This window comes from Myzus persicae, unplaced genomic scaffold (genome assembly GCF_001856785.1).
Source record: "Myzus persicae strain clone G006 unplaced genomic scaffold, MPER_G0061.0, whole genome shotgun sequence".
In the NCBI taxonomy this organism is placed as follows: Eukaryota; Metazoa; Arthropoda; class Insecta; order Hemiptera; family Aphididae; genus Myzus; species Myzus persicae.
The window spans coordinates 825,336-845,461 of NW_019102414.1; the positions used below are offsets into that span (position 1 = coordinate 825,336).

General features: G+C 27.7%; 3 protein-coding genes across 3 annotated transcripts; 1 reads left to right on the forward strand and 2 right to left on the reverse strand.

Annotated features, from left to right (window-relative positions):
* Positions 1-708: 708 nt before the first annotated feature.
* Positions 709-3,768, forward strand: LOC111032092 (deoxynucleoside kinase-like). The gene is made up of 5 exons (XM_022312301.1): positions 709-1,105; positions 1,490-1,618; positions 1,784-1,962; positions 2,621-2,739; positions 3,397-3,768. Exons 2-5 carry the CDS (start codon positions 1,502-1,504, stop codon positions 3,648-3,650), a joined length of 669 nt encoding a protein of 222 aa, XP_022167993.1. The 5' UTR covers positions 709-1,105; positions 1,490-1,501; the 3' UTR covers positions 3,651-3,768.
* A 130-nt stretch (positions 3,769-3,898) lies between these two features.
* On the reverse strand, positions 3,899-12,767 carry LOC111032091 (protein spaetzle-like). Its single transcript, XM_022312300.1, has 7 exons — positions 12,506-12,767; positions 9,469-9,638; positions 5,197-5,475; positions 5,048-5,123; positions 4,866-4,925; positions 4,341-4,459; positions 3,899-4,284 (listed from the first exon to the last, which is right to left on the reverse strand). The coding sequence occupies exons 1-7, from the start codon at positions 12,551-12,553 to the stop codon at positions 3,999-4,001; spliced, it is 1,038 nt and encodes a 345-aa protein (XP_022167992.1). The 5' UTR covers positions 12,554-12,767; the 3' UTR covers positions 3,899-3,998.
* On the reverse strand, positions 12,607-19,180 carry LOC111032093. The gene is made up of 4 exons (XM_022312303.1): positions 18,946-19,180; positions 18,711-18,854; positions 16,762-18,646; positions 12,607-12,865 (listed from the first exon to the last, which is right to left on the reverse strand). The coding sequence occupies exons 1-3, from the start codon at positions 18,980-18,982 to the stop codon at positions 18,489-18,491; spliced, it is 339 nt and encodes a 112-aa protein (XP_022167995.1). The 5' UTR covers positions 18,983-19,180; the 3' UTR covers positions 12,607-12,865; positions 16,762-18,488.
* Between the last annotated feature and the right edge of the window lie 946 nt (positions 19,181-20,126).

Consider the following 20,126-nt stretch of genomic DNA (forward strand, 5'->3'; position numbering starts at 1 on the left):
CCGGAAAAATAGTACTACCATTTATTGATTATTATTTACACAGCAATGAAAACTTTCTGCAAGTGACATATCTTTATAGGTATGAGAGTGCCACACGTGGTATTCTAATTATTTTTAATCAATCAATGAGTAAATAAAATGATAATTTACAAGTAACAGTAGAATGTTTCAAGTCGCGGTTTTTGGTGGAGCTCGTTATTTTTGAATTACTAAAAAATACCTAACTAAAACCGCAGAATGAAATTTAAATTGTATATTTTCCTAGTAATATGCAATTATATCAACAATTTTGTTAATCCAAATGGTTGAACTCAAATATATCGGAAAAAAAATTTTAAAAATTACGCCTAAGTATAATATATTTACTCACCATGCTTGCAGAATTCGACAAATTCGATATTTTGTTTTTTTAAAATTAAAATGAGTAACCGTAGACGCTTGAAATTGTCAACAAATACTTTGAATTTATACCTTCTACCCCAAGCATAACTCAAGTATAATATGATTCTATCGATTTATTTTTCTAGATAATATTGATTTGGCGGGTAAATTTTTTAAAATAATTATTCAAGGAAAAACCAATTTACAGAGCTGCCAAAGTTTCGAACGTAAATCCCCATTCCCGCCCCAGACAGCCTGCAAATTTTTCCCGCTTTTATTTTATCAACGGAACATCAGCAGCAGCTATCAACAATGACAATAACAATAAAATATGAGAATGTTATGAGATTTACGAAAAGTTGCGACAAGTGGTCGTTCTCTCGTTCCTCGTTCGGGTTCGGCTCGTTGACCTCACGGTGAGGTTAGTTGCTAAACAGTAAATGCGTAGAAAAAAATTCAAATAACCCCTGCATTGACAGTATTTATAATAACTGGTTTGCCGGTGGTTACTGGTCAACAAAATAACAAATTAGTTACGAGCTCTGAGAACGAACACGAAGTCCCGTGAACTTTATCTGTTTCATTTTGAAATCTGTGTGTTTTCAAAATCGGTCTTGATTTTGAAGATTTCTTACGTACGCAGACCCAAAAGCGCATTATTACTGGCTTTCGTGGCCTTTTTGTTAGTACTGCTACGTAGATATATTGTTATACATAAAATACAGTAAGTGGGTTTTTTCAAGAATTTTAGTTAATGTTAGTTATGGATATCTATAAATTGTTTTTTAAGTATTGTTATTTTTAATTGGTATTGATTTTATATTGTAAGAATATAACTATTATTTTCTGATTGGGTTATATAGTGCCATGAATTGCAGTTTAATTTCCATTTGTAAAAAATAAATAAAATTTTTTGCTGCAAATTATTTAATATTTTTATTCTAATTACCTACCAACTAAAAAAATCTTTAAATTTTTTTTTATCCTCCCTAATATTGAAATGTATTGAAATATTGTATCTTAGTTTGGATTTATTAATTCAGTAGGTATTCAATAATAATTTTTACAAAATATCCTAATTTAAGCTAAATTAAGTTTTTGGTTTTAGTTTTATTGTAACATGAAGAAGCAGATAATTCAAAAACCATTCCGTGTAGCTGTTGAAGGAAATGTTGGGTCTGGAAAATCAACATTAATAAAGTATTTTGAAAAGTTTAAGGAAGTTGAAACAAATCCTGTGAGTGCAATTTTTCTATTAATTAGTTTTTATAGGTGATTAGGTAGTGAATAACATTAAGTACTTTTAATAACTCTACAGTTATACTAAGCAATATTACATTTTCATGTAATTCAAAATATTTTTAAAATTTTAATTTATATATTATTGTAATATATTTTGTAGGAACCAATAGAAACATGGCGAGATTTAAATGGTCATAACTTACTTCAACTAACATACTCAGATCCTCACAGATGGAATTTTGCTTTTCAACATAATGTACAATTAAGTCGTTTGAATTTACAGTCAAAAGCTACAACTAAAGACATACAAATTTTTGAACGTTCATTACAAAATAATAGGTAATATTAGAATATAAACAGCTCTTATTACACCATGAATTTGAATGAACTAAAAATGTCACAATATAAGTACTATCCAAATTGCAATAAAAAAAAATTTGTAAATAGGTTATAATAAAATAAAATGTACACATTTGTATCTTGTCCAAAAATTTTAAACTGTTTAAATGTACCATATTGTTTTTATTTTGTTTTGGAGTTTTAAGGTAATTTTAATAACATATTTTTTGCATTTACGTCAGGTTAGCTTTTTACTTTATTCTGATAGTATCATAATTTAGAAAAATTAGGCATGCTCAATCCTCATGATTGAAAAATTAAACAGTCCGCCCATGATTTCTATAAGTTTCTTAGAATCATGCAATAAGAGCATAATGGTAGTTACTAATAATTTTTCCGGCGATCAAAATAATAGTTTAAAGTCATCAAGGCATATTTTTTCGCAGCTTAGTCAATCTTTGCAAAACCAGATTACTTAAATAACATATAGAGTAATTTATATTATAAATCCACGAATAAGCATATTCTAAGGATTGATATTTAATTTAACTTATTAATTTCTATCATTGTTGAATTGTTCATATATTTATACAAATTGTCTTGTATAAAGGATCATTTTTCTCTGTTTATTATAATAATACAATATTATTTTTTTTAGATATTGTTTTGTGGAGATGGCTCATGACAAAGGATTATTATCTAGTCCTGAATATGGAGTAATGTGCCAATGGTATGAATACATTGAAACAAATGTTGACATTGGACTAGACCTAATTGGTAAGAACCATGCATTAATTATTCCTATACTATAACAATTGTTTACAAATTATTCAGTTATTTACCATTTTATTTTCAAAAAGTTTATCTTTAAAATATTTATTTTTGTATATCTGCATACTCAGTCTCAATTAAGAGTAACCTTAGTTGGAGACCATATTTTGTTTGATTTGGTCACCTTACATCCATCAATTAAATTTATTTTTGTCAACTTTGGTTGTCAGCTTTCATTTCCTACTACCGCCCGCAGCCAAAACATTTCTTTACTGTGTTAATTTTTGCAAAATACAAATTAGGCGGTTGTTAGATTAATAGAGGTTAGGTTAAAGGGTATTGAGAGCTTGGCACTTGTTAGCCACACACTTGTCACACTCTGCAAACACAGACTGAGGTTACTCTTATCCGAGTGAGATTGTGCAATATACTAAAAAAAATAGTTTGATTTTTTTCTGACCAATTCTGAATTCGTTAGTTTTAAATTACATGAAGTATTAATAATCCTGAACTAAATTGTCTTTAATCGATTATGCATTTTAAAAATGTTCTATTAAATATGATAATTTAAATGTTTTTTGTGCTTGGTTATAGTTTATTTATTTACTTTTTTTTCAGACTAAATTTTTTTAAGATAGTTAATGGTCATTTTTAATGTTTCAGTGTATCTAAGAAGCTTACCAGACATTGTCTATACAAGAATGCAACGTCGCAATCGTCCAGAAGAACGTACTGTAAAACTTGATTATTTGGTAGATTTACATGAATATTATGAAAAATGGCTGATGGAGAAATATTATAATCTCCCATGTTCATTATTGGTGATAGATGTCAACAAAGACTTATCTGACAATCAGCTTATAGATATATATAAAACTTATGAAGATAGAATTTTAGGAAAAATACCAGTTTTATAATGTTGTAATAATAAGTATCTATAGTAAGTGAAATCATGTGTCAACCAAATTATTCTTTTAAAAATTAATGCTTAAGTAATTTTTGATATTTAATAGGTTTAATTTATACTAATTAGTAATTAGTATTAAAAAAAAAAAAAAAAACATTTTACGCTTAAGACATTGACCATTGTTACCTTAACTTTATTTTAGATTTTATTCTCAAATCTCAACTTTGAATATTTTACATGTTAGTTATATCAACAAAATATTTAATAAACAGTACATATATTTACACATTGTTATGAAATTACATTATATCATTATACAGTTTAACATATACTGTATTCTTTGTGTATATTAACCTTTTTAATTTTTCTTGTTCAACATGTCTTTGTTTCTTTTCGAAGTTTCTGATTGATTTTGATGAAACCTTCGACTATCTAACTCTCCACCCAATCCACCCTTTCTTGTTAATAGATCCGGATTTATACTATACATGCACTCACAGCAGGATGGTAATTTAAAACTTTCATAATATATTTCTTTAGAATCTTTAATGGCAACCAATTTTTTATAGATATATTTTTGTACACAAGTTGTTGTGTATCCAATTGGTAAAAGATCATTAAATTTGCACGTCGTTCCAGCATTTCTATAAAATAATTTAATCAATTCAAATTCTAGAGCATTCTTAATTTTGATACTTACATACATTTCTCCACTCGAATTCCTTGTTTAAAACTGGTATTATCATTATTTGGATCTTGTATAATATAACGCCATTCATTGTTTTTCGTCATACCTGCTTCCGGAAATATTACATCTTCCTAGAAAATATTTTATATGGATTATTTTATGTTATGATAAAAGCCTTGGATATATGAAGTGCTCCAAACTTAAAATGTTTACTGATTCAATGTAGTAAATTCTAGCAGAGTATATTAATATACAAACTGAGTTACAGTTATTGAAAGTATTTGTTTTAATTTCTAAATCACATCCATACACTCAGTATAGATGTATATTTTACTATACTTTTAAACATTTAAGTTTCATGACTGCTCTTATTTATTAAATAAGAAAAATATATCTTAGGGCACATTAATGTTGGTATATTGGCAATGACGCCAAACTACCCACCCACCCCCAGCAACTTCCCAGTCATTTAAATTTAAGAAGTGAAGCAATATGACATGATATATGACTTTGGCGCTACTGTTGATTGGTACTTACTTTTGATTCACAGAATGGTTGAAGATTACTATTGGACAATCTTGTCTCCAAATCATTTATCTAAAGTATAAATACATTTGTTCAATTAACAATTTAATAGGCATCAGTATTATTTGAAATTTATTTTATTACACTAATAAGTAAATGTATAGCATATTGTATACAATATTAAAGATACATACTTCATTTACAGTATCTGTTCCAAAATAAGAAGTTGACATATATTTGCTGGTTCTAAAAATATTGAATAGTTCTTGTCTAAAATAAAATAAACAATTTAAATAGATCAGTTTTTGGGTTTATTTGAAAAATAATTTGATTTAGTATTCACCTTGGATAATTATCAACTTTGATGCAAAAGCTTTCGTTCAATGAACATTTTTCGATTACTTGTTGTTCTGGTACGAATTTGTTGAGTGATTGCATTTTTTCATTCATTGAATTTGGAAAAACAATTGGTGAAGTTTTTGTTTGAGGTAATTTAAAACCAGTGCTGGGTTGCTTATTGGTATTATTGGTTGTATTTTCATTTTTAAATAACGATTTTGTCAAGTTTGCTGATGGTGAATCTCTTACATTTATATTTTTAATATTAATGATAGATGCGTCTCTAAAAATAAAACAATTATAAAAAGCAACGAATTTACAAATACAATTTGGGTTTAATACATATTTAAATCTGAGGATCTTAATAGTAAAGTTGTTATACATGTTTTAAATTAATTAGTTTTTATTGAAAAAAAAATAATGGGTATTAAATTTGGTGTTTAGGTATAAATAATATTGTATTATAATAGTATTATCTCGATCTTAAACTTAAGTCATCAAATTTATTTTGAAAAAAGTAGGCAGGTATAGTATACAAAGATCATCAATGTAAATTGACCTACCTACCAATACCTAGATCACATATTATATTATTATTAATGTGGAGCGAATTAAAAACAAAAATAAAATAATAAAAAGTTACAGCCTACATGGAAGCACCATCTAATAAATATCATTGACCGGAATTTACCAGTACGGCAGTACTCTACACAAAAAATATGAGTTTACCTAGTGAATTAACCCAAACGACAAAACAATTAAGATCATTGTGGAGCTTCTGGATGTCATCTAAAATTTTTAATTCCTTAGCTTAGCTACGCTAAATTCTAATGACTAATGTGTTAATCTTAAGAAATATTTTCATGTTATCAGCAAAGCAAGGCAGCTGACTATATATAGAACAATTTTAATTTAAAAAATACATTTTCTATGACTATCTTCGAAAAGAACAGGTACCTAATGTTTACAAATAATGGGAAAAGTGAGAGGGAGATTTGACTACTGCGAGGGAAACCAGATACAGATAAAAATTATTATAATTTAAGTAATAAGGGTTGTTCACGTTCATTCACATGAAATTTATCACTTTTAATTTGTTAATTGAAATTTAATTTAATTTTAGTGCTTACTTATACATAATAAATGAACAGAGCGATTCACCAGACATGCTCACCCCATGTATTCCCTTTCGGCCTTCATTATAAATTTATTCATTCATATTTTTTGGATTTTTAAGTATATTTACTGAAGGACCATGTCTTAAAATATTTTGTGAGTGTCCTGTTGTGATACCTACAAGTTTTTATTTCAAATGAGAATTACGATTCACTCTGTATAAACTAAGATTGGGAAAAGCTTTTTGAGGGGAGAAGCTAAATAATAAGCAGCCTAATAAACAGTAAGCTTATATAGGCGGTAATGTGGTACATAAAGAAAATAGTTAGGTAAAAAAAAATATAATTTTCATTAAGTAGGTAATATGTTTTCACAATAATTATTAAATTTCTAAAAGACTTTCATTAACTTGCAAGTTATAACTGTGTAAGAAACTTTAAAGAGTCGTTTTTTAAGGAGTTTATAAGAAAATTGAAAATTGTACAGGTGGTACTTGGATGTTGGATATATCGAGAAATCGAGATACATCGATATATGTAACTATATAAGTGGTCGGAAACTGCCGCACTGTGTAATATAAAATATAAATAATTTATGAATGATTCATCTATTAATAAATAAAAATATTGAAACTTTCAAAAATGTTTAATTCATATGGTTCTATAATTGTTATTTTTGGTCGTTTAATTATTAGTTGCGCGTATATTTCTATCTTCCTTTTCCATACAAGGTAGGTAAGTAGGGTATAGGTACCTATAGTAGAAGACTGGTGACTATAGTCACTTATCACTATGCCTATAACAACGTGACGTACAGAATATTTTCTATCTCGTGATGTCCTTATACTTTTAGGTATATACATCATACATTTGCTAATGTTATCCAAATGTTAACATATCATACATTATCTTAGATGATCGGAATTCGGAATACCTACCTACATTTAAAATACATATAAGTTATTTATTGTATTATTGCACACGTATGTAAGTATTTATCATTTATGATCATGGCCGGAACCACCGATAGCACCACGGACCCTCGGCATGAGTGTCGGCGTGTCGCGTACCACCAGGGGGGCACGGACCACAGTTTAAGAACCACTGACATAATGTAGGTAAATTATATAATGAGTATTGAGTAGGTACAATATACTAATTTAAAAAAAATATTAAGAAATCAACGACATTAGAATTTATATAATCAGGAACCTACGGTACCCGCTGATAGCTGATAGGTCATCAATGTCATAATTAGAAATTATATTTTACGCATGCACCAATTCACAAATTGATACACAGATACACAGTATATAGTAATGCAAGGAATTCATAAACATGTATGAAACTATAGTTAATAGTAATAAAGGTAATTATTACCTAATAACTAAGTAGGTACCTAACTACTTGGTATTGGTGAGTTAATTTTTGTATTGTATTTCTAAAAACATTTTCTAATTTTCTATTTTTAGTTTAACTTTGAAATAATAAATAAATAAAACTACCTATTTCATAGATTTTAGTTTTTATTAATTAATAAGGCTAGTAATTAGGTAACGCATAATAAGTTTTTTAAATAGAGGATACTTTTAGCTTATACCTAATGTATACTTAATTAAGGTTTCAAATTATCTTTGTAGTTCTGATAGGAAATAAGTACGTTTTTAAAAAAATTTTGTGTAAAACAAATTAGAAACTTGCACTGTGAAAATGGTTTAGATACCTACATTAAATTTATATCTATTCAATATGAAATTGAATAAAAAAAAAAAAAGATTCTGAGAGAAGCGCGTGGGCGGATCAGTATTTATTTCTAAGGATAGTTTATTTTATATTATATAACTTATAGTTCAAGTTATTATAAATTATTAATATATTTCTTAAGAATTAAGACATTATCTTAAGTAAGATAGGTAGGTAAATTAAACTATTGATTAAATAATAATTGTCGAGGACTAGGTGCAATAAATTACTTTAAATTTGTCTAAATATTTTTAACATTCTATTGTGTACCTTATACATATATAAATTAATAATATAGGTATTAGGTACGTAAAGTCTTGTAAAGAATACTTTTATTTTGTATTCGGAATAAGTATTCGAATTAACTGTTAAAATGGTATTCAGAATACGTATTCGAATAATTTTCAAAAAATATATTTAGAATACATTATGGAACACTCAAAAAATTATACGTACCGTACGTATCGATGAAAAGTTTCAAGTGTCTACGATTATTGTTTTCTTATAGCAAATAAATTACCAAAACCTATCCGATTTAATATCTTCCACCTAATTATTTTATTTTTTAAGTCTTATTTATAAAATCGTAATTTTTTTACAAAAGTATAGTTGGAACTCTTTAACTTATCTTTTATGGTAGGTGGTGTCTAAATTCCACCAATGTACTATTTCATCTCAATATCTCATATAGTTCTATTCTATCCAGCGGATCCATCATTAACCTGCAAGTGCCAACTATGTTATAAACACCTCATTGTCCGAAAAATCATCATTATCTCTCATTACGTACGATTAACTGCAGGCTATTAAAACAATATATACGAACTATTTAATTATATAGCATCGAAATGATCTAAATGGACAATTAAATTCATCAACGAAGGTCTAGTCAGAATGCGTTATAGTTATAAGTCTTAATCTTAAACAAAATACAGGTAGTTCTCTCGATTTTTCTGAACAAAGACATTATACCATCGACCTGACGACCTCCAGTTAAGGTTAAGATAGTTAGGAAAAGTTCCAAAAATTCACATAAATGTTGACGACAGAAACAAATTGTATTGATACCTTACGTTTATTCTACCCTACGCATTATTAATTTTCAAACAACTACATACCTACAAATGTATTCTAGTTAATGGTTTCATAAATAAAAAATGTGTAGCCATATAATATTTAAAAAATGTCATACCTAATATGAATTTATTTTTAGAATCCACATTTTTTTTTATAGATATGTTATCATATATTAAGGTACAATTATGATTTTAGTTAGTGCAATAATGGTAGACACCATATATAATATAGTTACTGAATACCGATAATCATAATTTTTTTTGTCGTGAGTTAAGGCCTATTTTATATAATATAATACAATATATAACCTATACAGGTATAAGAATTACAGATCAACCTACTTTTGATCCTCCTTATAACTTGATGTAGAAATGGCTGTAGCTACAGTAGTATCTTGACCAAAAAAACTTGTTCTTTTCGGTCTGTTCCTTGCAGAAGACCATAAATACCCTTCCCAGTATGAATTATTATAGTATTTTGTGTGTTGTGCTGTTGAACTGGGCCATTGAACCTAAAAATGAAATTAACCTTTTAACCTTTTAGTTAAGATCATTTTAATCAGTAATTAAACTGATTAAAAAACATTGAACATTGAACAATCATGCAATTTCTAGGGCCCCGGGGTCGTTAAAACTAATTAGCCGCGTAAAGTGTAAATGAACACAGCCAAAAAGTTATCTAGTTTATTATGAATATAATTCTTGTAAGTTGTATAGGCTACAATTGAGATTCAATTGAATATTTGATCACTTCATGACTAAGGATTAACTAATAGGTAAATATTTGTTCCAAGAATAATTAACTAACCTATTTAATTAAAAATAAAGTATCCATAAAAACGTAATCACACTCACCCAATTTACGTTAAATAACTACAACAGATTACTGAATAATAATGAGGCAGTATAAAAAAAATTGTATTTACTCAATTTAAAATTGTAATACATTTTTTTCATCCCATAAATTTAGTTATGTATATTATAATAATGTTAAGACTTAAGTGTTAATAATAAATAAATAAATACACTGTGGTATTATTAAGTCTAGATTTTTTCTTCAGGAGTATTAAAAATTAAAGCCTAACATTTTGGAGACCACACTGTCGCCGGGTATTTAAATTCTCTGATTCGATTAAAAGTACTCTGGACTTTACTTTATAGACTTAATAAATTGTGATTGATATGGGTTAGTATATAATTATTAAGTATAGTTCTCCACTGCAAATATAAAACCTAAGTAGGTAATTACTAAAGGCTTTAATGTTTACCATCCTCTATAAAAATACCTACGATTAATATTTGATAGTAAAATAACAACAATTCTATTAAGCAATTTCATAACAATATATTGTCGTTAGATGCCAAAAAATAATAATAGTTATTTTTACTTTTTAATTAAGACATACCTAACACAAATAAAAAGTATAGTCTGAGGATTCTGACCTTATATGCATTTATAATTTAATCATAATTATCTTTTTTGAGAGCCTTATCTTATTAATTTAATAGATTAGGCTAATCGGGTACATCGTATATAATACAGTAAAAGTCGTTGAAAGTAACTGAAAGTTGAATAAAATCAACTTTGAAAAGTTAGTTTGTTATATTATTTAATGAAAAATGACAAATGTACAGGTAAGAATTTGTATTAATATCTAACAACACGCATACGGCATAACTCTATATTTGATTAAAAATCTAGCATAACATGATGTCAGTGTCAAACACGGTACATACAGTCAGAGTTTCTAATTTAGAAAAATTACATGTCACATCACTTTTATCATTTTGTTTCGAGCAGTTATTAAATTACATTCCAAAAATATTTTCAGTAAAATGAGTAATGATTAAATAGTATAATCAATACCTATAATGCGCAAAGATTTCTCATCAGGCGTAGCCAGTATAGGTAGGTACATATAATAGGTATATCACTAAATCGTATATAATTTATGTATAAAAAATAGGTATAATAATAATTATTTGTTAATCGCATTATCCTAAACGTGCGAATGTCTGTAGGAATTTTTATAAAAAAATGTTATAACCTACGTTAAATAAGTCTTGATGCAAATCTGTAAACCCTATTGTACGAAAAATAAATATGTGATGTAATTGGTTACTTTCACACGTCACACATAAATATAAAAATGTATATTTTAATTACATGTCATCTTACAGCATTTTATATTAATCGTAAAACCTTTGAATTATGTCCATGCATATTAATTAGTAACTATCTATTATTATAATATTGCTGGGAGTAGGTTTATTTTTATTACCTCGTACATATAATATTAGTAACCTAATAGATATTATTAGAGAAGGTAATCTTTCAATAATAATATAATTGTATCAATTATTGGATTTGGTAATATATAGGTTATAGGTAGGTAAGTACTAAAAGGGTAGGTGTCAGTACCTACTTCATGTGTACAATTTAAACTATTATTATGGGTTTAATAATACATAGGTACTTTCTATTATTGTCAAGTTTCTTTTCTAAATAAATATTATAAGTTATAAATATAATAAGTAGGTAGGTAAGTAATCAGTAATCACCAATAAACAACCTAGGTAACATGTTTTCATAATATTTTATAAGATATCAAAATGCGTCTGTACAGTAATTGTTAATTAGTATTCTTTAAAGATTCAACATACACAATACACGTCATGCCTATAATTTGGTTATAATAAATAAAAATATTATTAAATTAGATATATTTTTGTCATGTTCTATAATTTGATCACGTATTCGTATCTAGTAAAAAGTTAGGTATAGCTAGGTATCCAATACATATTATTCGATTATTAGTTATTACGGATTCGACATACGCAAGTCAAGTAAAATATTAATTTTTTTCAGATTATAATTAATTTTAATCAACGACGAACTAGGTACGAAGTTAGATCATACATATTAATACCAATTGGCAATTAGGTAAATATCCCAATAAAATTGTTGTATCGGCTATTAGACTAATAATTTATAGTTCCCCCTATAGTATTATATATACGTACCACGTCTTATACCTTAATAATTTAAACGTTGATATTAATTAAGGTACCTATATTATATTATTAGTTTATAACAATTATTATGTTGAGTTTTATTATACATTTATACCCATCGAAATAATCCAATCATAGGTAAGAAAATGAATACCTACTTGTGTAAAAAAATCTATGACACGCGTTACAAATAATAATAACTCAATAATCCTTATGCGTATGACGGTCGGTTTACACCAAGTACATAATATTAATATCGGATCCCTAAATAATATCATACGCACTACACGCGCAATGGACAAAATCGTTGAAACAACAACAAAACCAGTAAATAAGTGTTATTCGTACAAAAATATTTCATTACCGTGCTAATGAGAGCCAGTATAATCATCAGCCACGGCCATTCGGTCATTTTGTCAGGGTTTTCACATCCACGTAAATGCACATATAGTATATACAGCAATGTATGTACATATATTATATACTGTAGACAGTGAAAATTGTGTTCATGTTTTGTATTTTGTTCGACAGATTATTGTAACGATTGATCGATGTGTACGCGTAAGTTTTATATGATATGGTATTGTCGATGCACGCGCAAACGACCACTCGGCTCGACTGCTATTTAAGCACTGCCGCACTGGGCGTCTGGACACTGGCACGATGGCCGATCGTCGATGGCACTTGCCAGCTCTTGTCCATTTGAGCAGTTGGGCGGCAACAGCTATAATAATAATATCTATAATAATTACTAATGCCTTACATTATATTATTATTATTATTATTATTATTATTGTGTGCACGAGCAGTATACGTTGTACCTGTTTTTGCCTACCTGACGCCACTGCAAATTATCAGATCGATTAATAAACATTTAAAAACATACATTCGAATATCAAACACAGACACATAAGGTGCCCACCATTATTACATTTTATCACCGATTATACCAAATTACACCGTAGTAGTGTAGTACTGTACGTCTGTATACACATATAGTGTGCACTGTTGTAGTACGCTACTCGCTACTGTATAATGTGTATAATATAGTATTTATTATGACGTAGAATGTTGTTAAACGTGGTACCTATAATACGCGCGTGTTGTTATTAATCGGCAAATTGGCTACATTCGATCACGCACACACGTCACAGACGTAGAAATTAGTCAGATGATTCGAGTAGGTAGGTGGCCGGAGCAGGGTACCTACCTGGCTACCTATTCAACATTTCGTTATTCAACCAGATTCACTGACTTGTAGAAAATCGTGTACAGTTCATATTGCTTTCCTATTTGATGATATCTAAATATAGGTACCTCGCCTGCACTACCTACCTACTTTCAAATAAGCAGCATCTATAATGACTAATAAGTAAATTACCCGTTACCGGATGGACGTTTTATTTTTTTTCAAGTTCACATTACATTTAAATAATAAATATTGGCATGAACTAGGTAGCTGTCGCCCGTCGTCCATTATTTTTTTTACACTATACCTATGTAAAATGTAATATACGTCATTTATATTATAATAGATATAGCATATATACTATATAAATATATAACGAACAAAACATTCGAAACCTTGCTACAGGTTTTTCTTTAAAAACGCTCCCATACAAGGATATCTACAAGATCATCAGCTGAATATATTATAAATATAATTGAGGAACTACTGAAGAGGGGGTAAATAAGTGTTGAGAGGAAATTAGATTTATATTTTGATGTTTACACGCAGTTATTAAAATATATAAGTTGCATACTTGCATACCTATATAACGTATTATTTATTTATTATTTATCGTTGTTTCTGTTTTTAATAGGTACCTATATTTAATAATAATAAACTTGATAATATTAATAATATAAACTTGAAATTATGGTATATTAACATTAAAAATTAGTTTTGACAACACATTTAATATACCTATTTCAATTATACATACCGACATGTCTAAACTCATTACATATATTGACATATACATAAATAGGTACCTAATACATAAATATATATAAACTTTATTATTATTCATTATGTTAAAATGAGATGATTATAATATTATATATTATGGAAATTAGTAGGTGTACCAATGTATACAGGGTGATTCTAACATTTAACACACTAATTATTATCACAAAACGTTTTTGAAAATATTTTTTTAGTTATTTGGAGTATAATCTTAAACCTATACAAAATGTTTGAAAAAAATTTATACTTTTAATATTTAAATCTTTATAATTATTAAGTTTTTTGGTTTTTTGGATTACAGCACATATTTTTGATTTCAATATTCCAAAGCAAAATATTTTTCTGAAAATGCTGATGTTCAAAAATCTAATTTAAAACGAACAGTGAATTATATTTTAAAACTTTAAATATAATTATATACAAGTAGGTAGGTATTTAAAGTTTAGTCGAGTGAACCACCGTTTTTCGGTGGCCTGGGGGTACCTACCTATTCCGCAGTTCGCTATTACCTTCTATACATATATAAGCTTTAAATACTAATTACTAATTAGGTGTCTAACTAATTAACTGCCTATATTCGTTTGAAACTTGATATTTTACGCATAGAAATTCAATAAAAAATATTCTGTAAAGCAGGTTTATAAATTAAAAACGTAAAAACGTGAATGATTAAATAAAATTACAGTGTAAGCTCTTAATAAAGAGTCCCAACAGACATTTCTTTTGTTACCTATGGATAATTTTGATAACAGATAACAACATTTTGAATAATTTTAAATCTATTAATAATATACAGATAGGTCCTACCTATAACAAATATCATGTTTTTATTAACTCTTCAGGAAGACAATGGGGCCCATAAAAGGGATTGGAAACTCAATTTTAGCCAACGAATGAAATACAGACGTTCTTGGAAATTCTGACATACTCACCGATAATAAATCGTACTGTTAAATGCAAAATGTTAAATACTAAAATTTCGTTATAGAGATCTGAGAGTGACCAATTTGCTACAGATAATAAACACTGTATATGGTCGTACGGCTAATGGGTTATAACAATATAACGTTTAAGCATAGACGCTAAGTCCTATAATGATTTTTATAGGTCTATGTTGGTGTCTGGTGAGGGCGGTAGGGCATAAAACAAACCAACCAAAACAAGTAATGCTTACATTACAAAGAAGTTTCATTGAAGTTGAAAATAAAAATAATGTTTACAAAAACGTTAATTTTTGTCTAGATAATTAATGGTAACAGCTAACAATACAAATAATTATATCCTGTATAGAAATAGTTATATAGTGTATTATATATGTTGAGAAGTTTTATGGAATATAATATAAGGAAAATATGTAGGTACGGTCTGTTTTTACCACGGTTATCTACACAATGTTGATTAGGTATAAAAATAATTACTGTATAATAGCTAGGTACGTTTTAAAAAAAGCGAGAAAGAGGGTAACGCTCTGCTGCAGTACATTAGGTGTCTAGAGAATCACTGTAATGGATGTGTTAAATTTGAATTCTATAATACAAAAAGCGGGTAAGTGGATGTCGCTCGGCTGTACATAAGGTGTCTAGAAGGTCATTGTAATGGATGGCATTAAATTTGAATTCAATGATATAATATCATTGTATACGAAAAAGTAAATGCGATTCTGAGCGGAGATGGAATGTTAGTCTAGGTCCTAGGATATTTGATATTGTAATTAGTCATTACTGTAGGGCTCGGAATAAATGCATTTGCATTTTTTTTTTGGGATATCTTACGCGATGCTTTCCAAGCTACAAATATGTTTCAAGTACTTCGCAATCTACAACCACAATAATTTTTTGGGGCATTTTTTGACGGTTTTAATGCATTTTAAATTTTTTAAGCAAATTTCTGACCTATTTGTCGTATTATGACTAAAAAAATTGACCTCATTGAAATATAAGTACTACATAGTAGTATAGTAATAAAAATTATTTTCATTTTGAACTATTTTAACTAATTTAACATCCGGTTTTCCGGTTTTTACAATCTTTATGTCTTCTATGAATTTTATTTGTTCCTCATTTTTTAATAATAATTAAATTTGAATTTATTTAATAAATTATGTATTTTTAAAACGTCATTTTTTGATATTTTTGGGGCATTTTTTAGAGTTTTTAGGTCATGAATGCATTTTTTTGATATTTTTAGGGGATTTAAATCCGAGCCCTAGTCATTAGTAACTAAAATGTGACGTGTACCTATAACAAAATATAATACACTGTTTATTATGTAAAGACGAGTTCATATTTATATTAAAATTGTACATAAAATACTGTTCACTGCATAAGATATATCAATACGGGTCATGGGGACGTCGGTCGCAGACATCAAAATTTAAATTAAAAATATTCATACAAATAATCTTATTTTTAATGCATAATAATATTAAAACGCATATTTTGTACATTTTGGTGCATATTTAGTGATTTTATAGAGCTACAAGTCCTCTGCCCTAATTATCAGTCTTCTTTGCTCAATAATTAAATAAAAATAAACTAAAAATAAAAATAAACTAAAAATAAAAATAAACTAATAACACTGGGTGAAAAACTTAAATAATATAATTTAAAATCATATACATTTTAATAATAATAATAATTATAACACATTACCTATTTTTAAAAACCAATTTTTATGGTTGCAAGTTACTTATTCACTATGTTCATCTTCGTTTGAATCTTGATAATCTTCATCATGGTTTTTATTAACTTTAAGATTAGTATAAAATTGGTGTTTTATTGGTGGTATAAATGCAAGTAAATCTAACAAATCTTTTTTTTTTTGCTCCAGTTATTGTATGCCTATTGGGATACAATAGATCTAACATTCTTGCATAGTCTTTAATTGTAGATATCCTTTTAACAACATAAACACTGTTAAATGGGAAATCAGGATTATTAGAATATTTATAATTAATTTTAAAATGCTGGTCATTTTTATAATTTAACCATTGTATTTTAAGCCTTTCTATTTTCTGATTTATTGTATCAATTTTTCTATTTGTAATTTGCTTTTCCAGGGATTTGGTTGAAAAAAAATCATTTTTTGTCATATTGACAATTTAAAATGGACTTCTTTTCTTGGCAGATATTATCACTGACTACCAATCATCTGGTACATGGATTTCAGAAAGAAATTTTTTTTGTTTCTCTACTAGACCAAAATCTTGGTCACATGGTAGAAACGAATGCCCAGTAACTAAACATTTATGATAGATTTCATTTACTGTAAATGAGGGACTTGCGACTATGTAATTACACAGAACAGCCATTTTAATATTTCTGTTCTGACCTTCGTACTGGTCAGAATACATATAAGTTTTTGAGAAGTAACATAATTTTTTACATAATGTAAAATGCATGATCTTACCTCTTAAGGTCCTCTTGATGCAATGGATTTATCCCAAACATACATAATAACATTATTGTTACCAAGGTTATGAACTCCAAAGCAATATGTCCATAGTTGCCTTTTATAGTGACATATGCCAGTTGACAAGACATGAGTTGCTAAGGTCTTCATTAGATCAAATGCAATGCAAGTGATATTGTCATTTCCTTTTGCTATAGTTCCATCAAGTTTTCCCCGCGGCGCCGTCGGTTCAAAACTGAAAAAAAAAAGTTCCATCAAGTTGTAGTCTTTCCCGAGCACTATCAGCTTTTTTTTGATGAAGTTCTCTTTCATTTTCTAACACAGCTTTTTCCTTGAAAACTTCAATTTCATATTAAATGTATCATATTTTTTACAGCTGTCTGAGATGGGAGAGTGGAAATGCAAATTAAATTGCTTGTTAAAAACTTCTTGAAAAATATAAAATGATACAGGGTTTGAGCTATCATTTTTAAATTTGGAGATAAATATTTTCTGTTCAAATTTTTTATTCTGGAGTAATGGGACTCATAGCTTGGAAATTTGTTGATAAATTCTTTTATTTCAACAATTTTCAAGTTATCAGTTTTGTTGAACAGAGTGTGTCTACCTCTTTTGTCCCTTGGTGGAGTATTAGAAACCATTTTAGACCTAACGAGCCTTGATATTCGACCATCAGATAAAAAAAATAGTTTTTTAAAAAAATCTTTGCACACTTTTTCATCTTTTCCATTTTCTACTGGCAAATAATATTCTCTTGTAAATTTTCTTCTTGAAGTGTCATTATTTGTTGTATAACTTCTTTTTTTATCAATAACTTTTATCAAACCAAATAGATAAGCCGATTGAAAAAATCAAAACTATCCATTTGAAATAACTTAGAATTAAGATATTTTTGTTTTGAATCTGGGATTAAATTATGGCATTTATTGAAACACACACACCACTGGTAAAAATGTTTTTGGTGGCATTAACTTTCCCCTAAACTAGTATAGGTTTCACCACGAAGCTTTTTAATTTTTCTGACATTTTTAACCCAAGTGTGTTTATTTTGTTTTCTTTTTTTAGAAACAATCCTAGATTCATCTTCCAAATTTTCGTTTCTTCTGTCTAATACTGTTTCAGAAGCTGTTAACAGTCAGAAATTATGAAATATTAAGCATAAACTATTATTTTTAAATTTATTTCTAACCTGTTTGTAAGATATAATTATTCACATAGTTTGAATCATTTTCAGCTCTTTCTTCCTTAGATTCACTAATGTGTGACCTGTTAGAATCGTAACCATCAGGTATATAGTCAGATCCAGAATCCTCAAAAAAGTCTGATTCAGAATCTATTTACAAATATTTATTTACACTAAATTATTATAAACTATGCAAAAACAATATTTATTTTAAACTATTAATCTTAAATTTGTTTCTTACCTGCTTCTAAAACATAATTTATATCATTCACATCCATTGTTTTTTAATGACTTTTGGAAAATTATGGTCAAATCTCAATGAATCCTATACTAAATTAATGAATAAAAGTTCATTACTTAACCCTGTAAGACTTTGTGTACCAATTAACAATCTATTATTAGATTAGATTCAACAGATTGAAAATAACTTTATAATCAATTTTATGATTTTATCAGCAGGCAGCGTCTGCAGCCTAACATATTGGCGGCAAATTAATCTGAAAACCACGATGTAGATAAAACCCTTAGATCATATTTATATCATATGTATATGATCTAAGATAAAACCACAGAATAGATTAAATTAAAACCTTTAAAAATTATACCTACATCGTGCTGAAAACTATAATGGCCTCACCCCCCTCCCTATCAACAGGTTGGGCCATTTTAGCACTGAAAATAATAATTTAAATATCAATGCCAAAACGAATTATGTGCTGCCATCTAGCGAATAGTTTTTTCCGAGGAATAGGCCATAGTGGATTTCAAATATTTTATCAATTTTAAAAAGTTTTATCAAATCGAACGGAATTTGAATTTTTGTGGGTTAAGCTGTTGTGATTCTAAGCGCCCCGTATTATATTACATAAGTAAAACCGAAAATGGTTAAATTTGTATATAGACTTGCAATTCAAAACATTGAGATCAATATTTGGAAATGTAGAAAAGTTTTGTCTATTTTAATTTTGGCTTATACATACTACTACTGATTTTAAACACTTACTAGTTGTTAATTTCTATTTGTTGAACAAATATATTTTAAAAAAAACAGATATTAAATTTTTCCAAAAAACATCATATTATGAGAATACATTGACATACAATTTTGTTCTTGTGTCATTGTATTATAGTCTGCATATGTTTACATACGTTTGGAAGTGTGCAAACATGCCAGATATTGTTAATATTGCGCCCTCTTGATGATTTCAACTTAAGTGTACTCTGAAGTAAAATATAAATATTTTCTAATAAAATAATAATTTTTCACTTACCAACTAGACTTGTTCATTATTGGTATCAGCAAATTTCAATGTCTTAACTAACACAATTAAAATAAGTTGATATTTAATTAATAAGATAGTGATAATTTATGCATGTCTGAATACATCATATTCAAGTGCATAAAGGTAATAAAAAAAACAT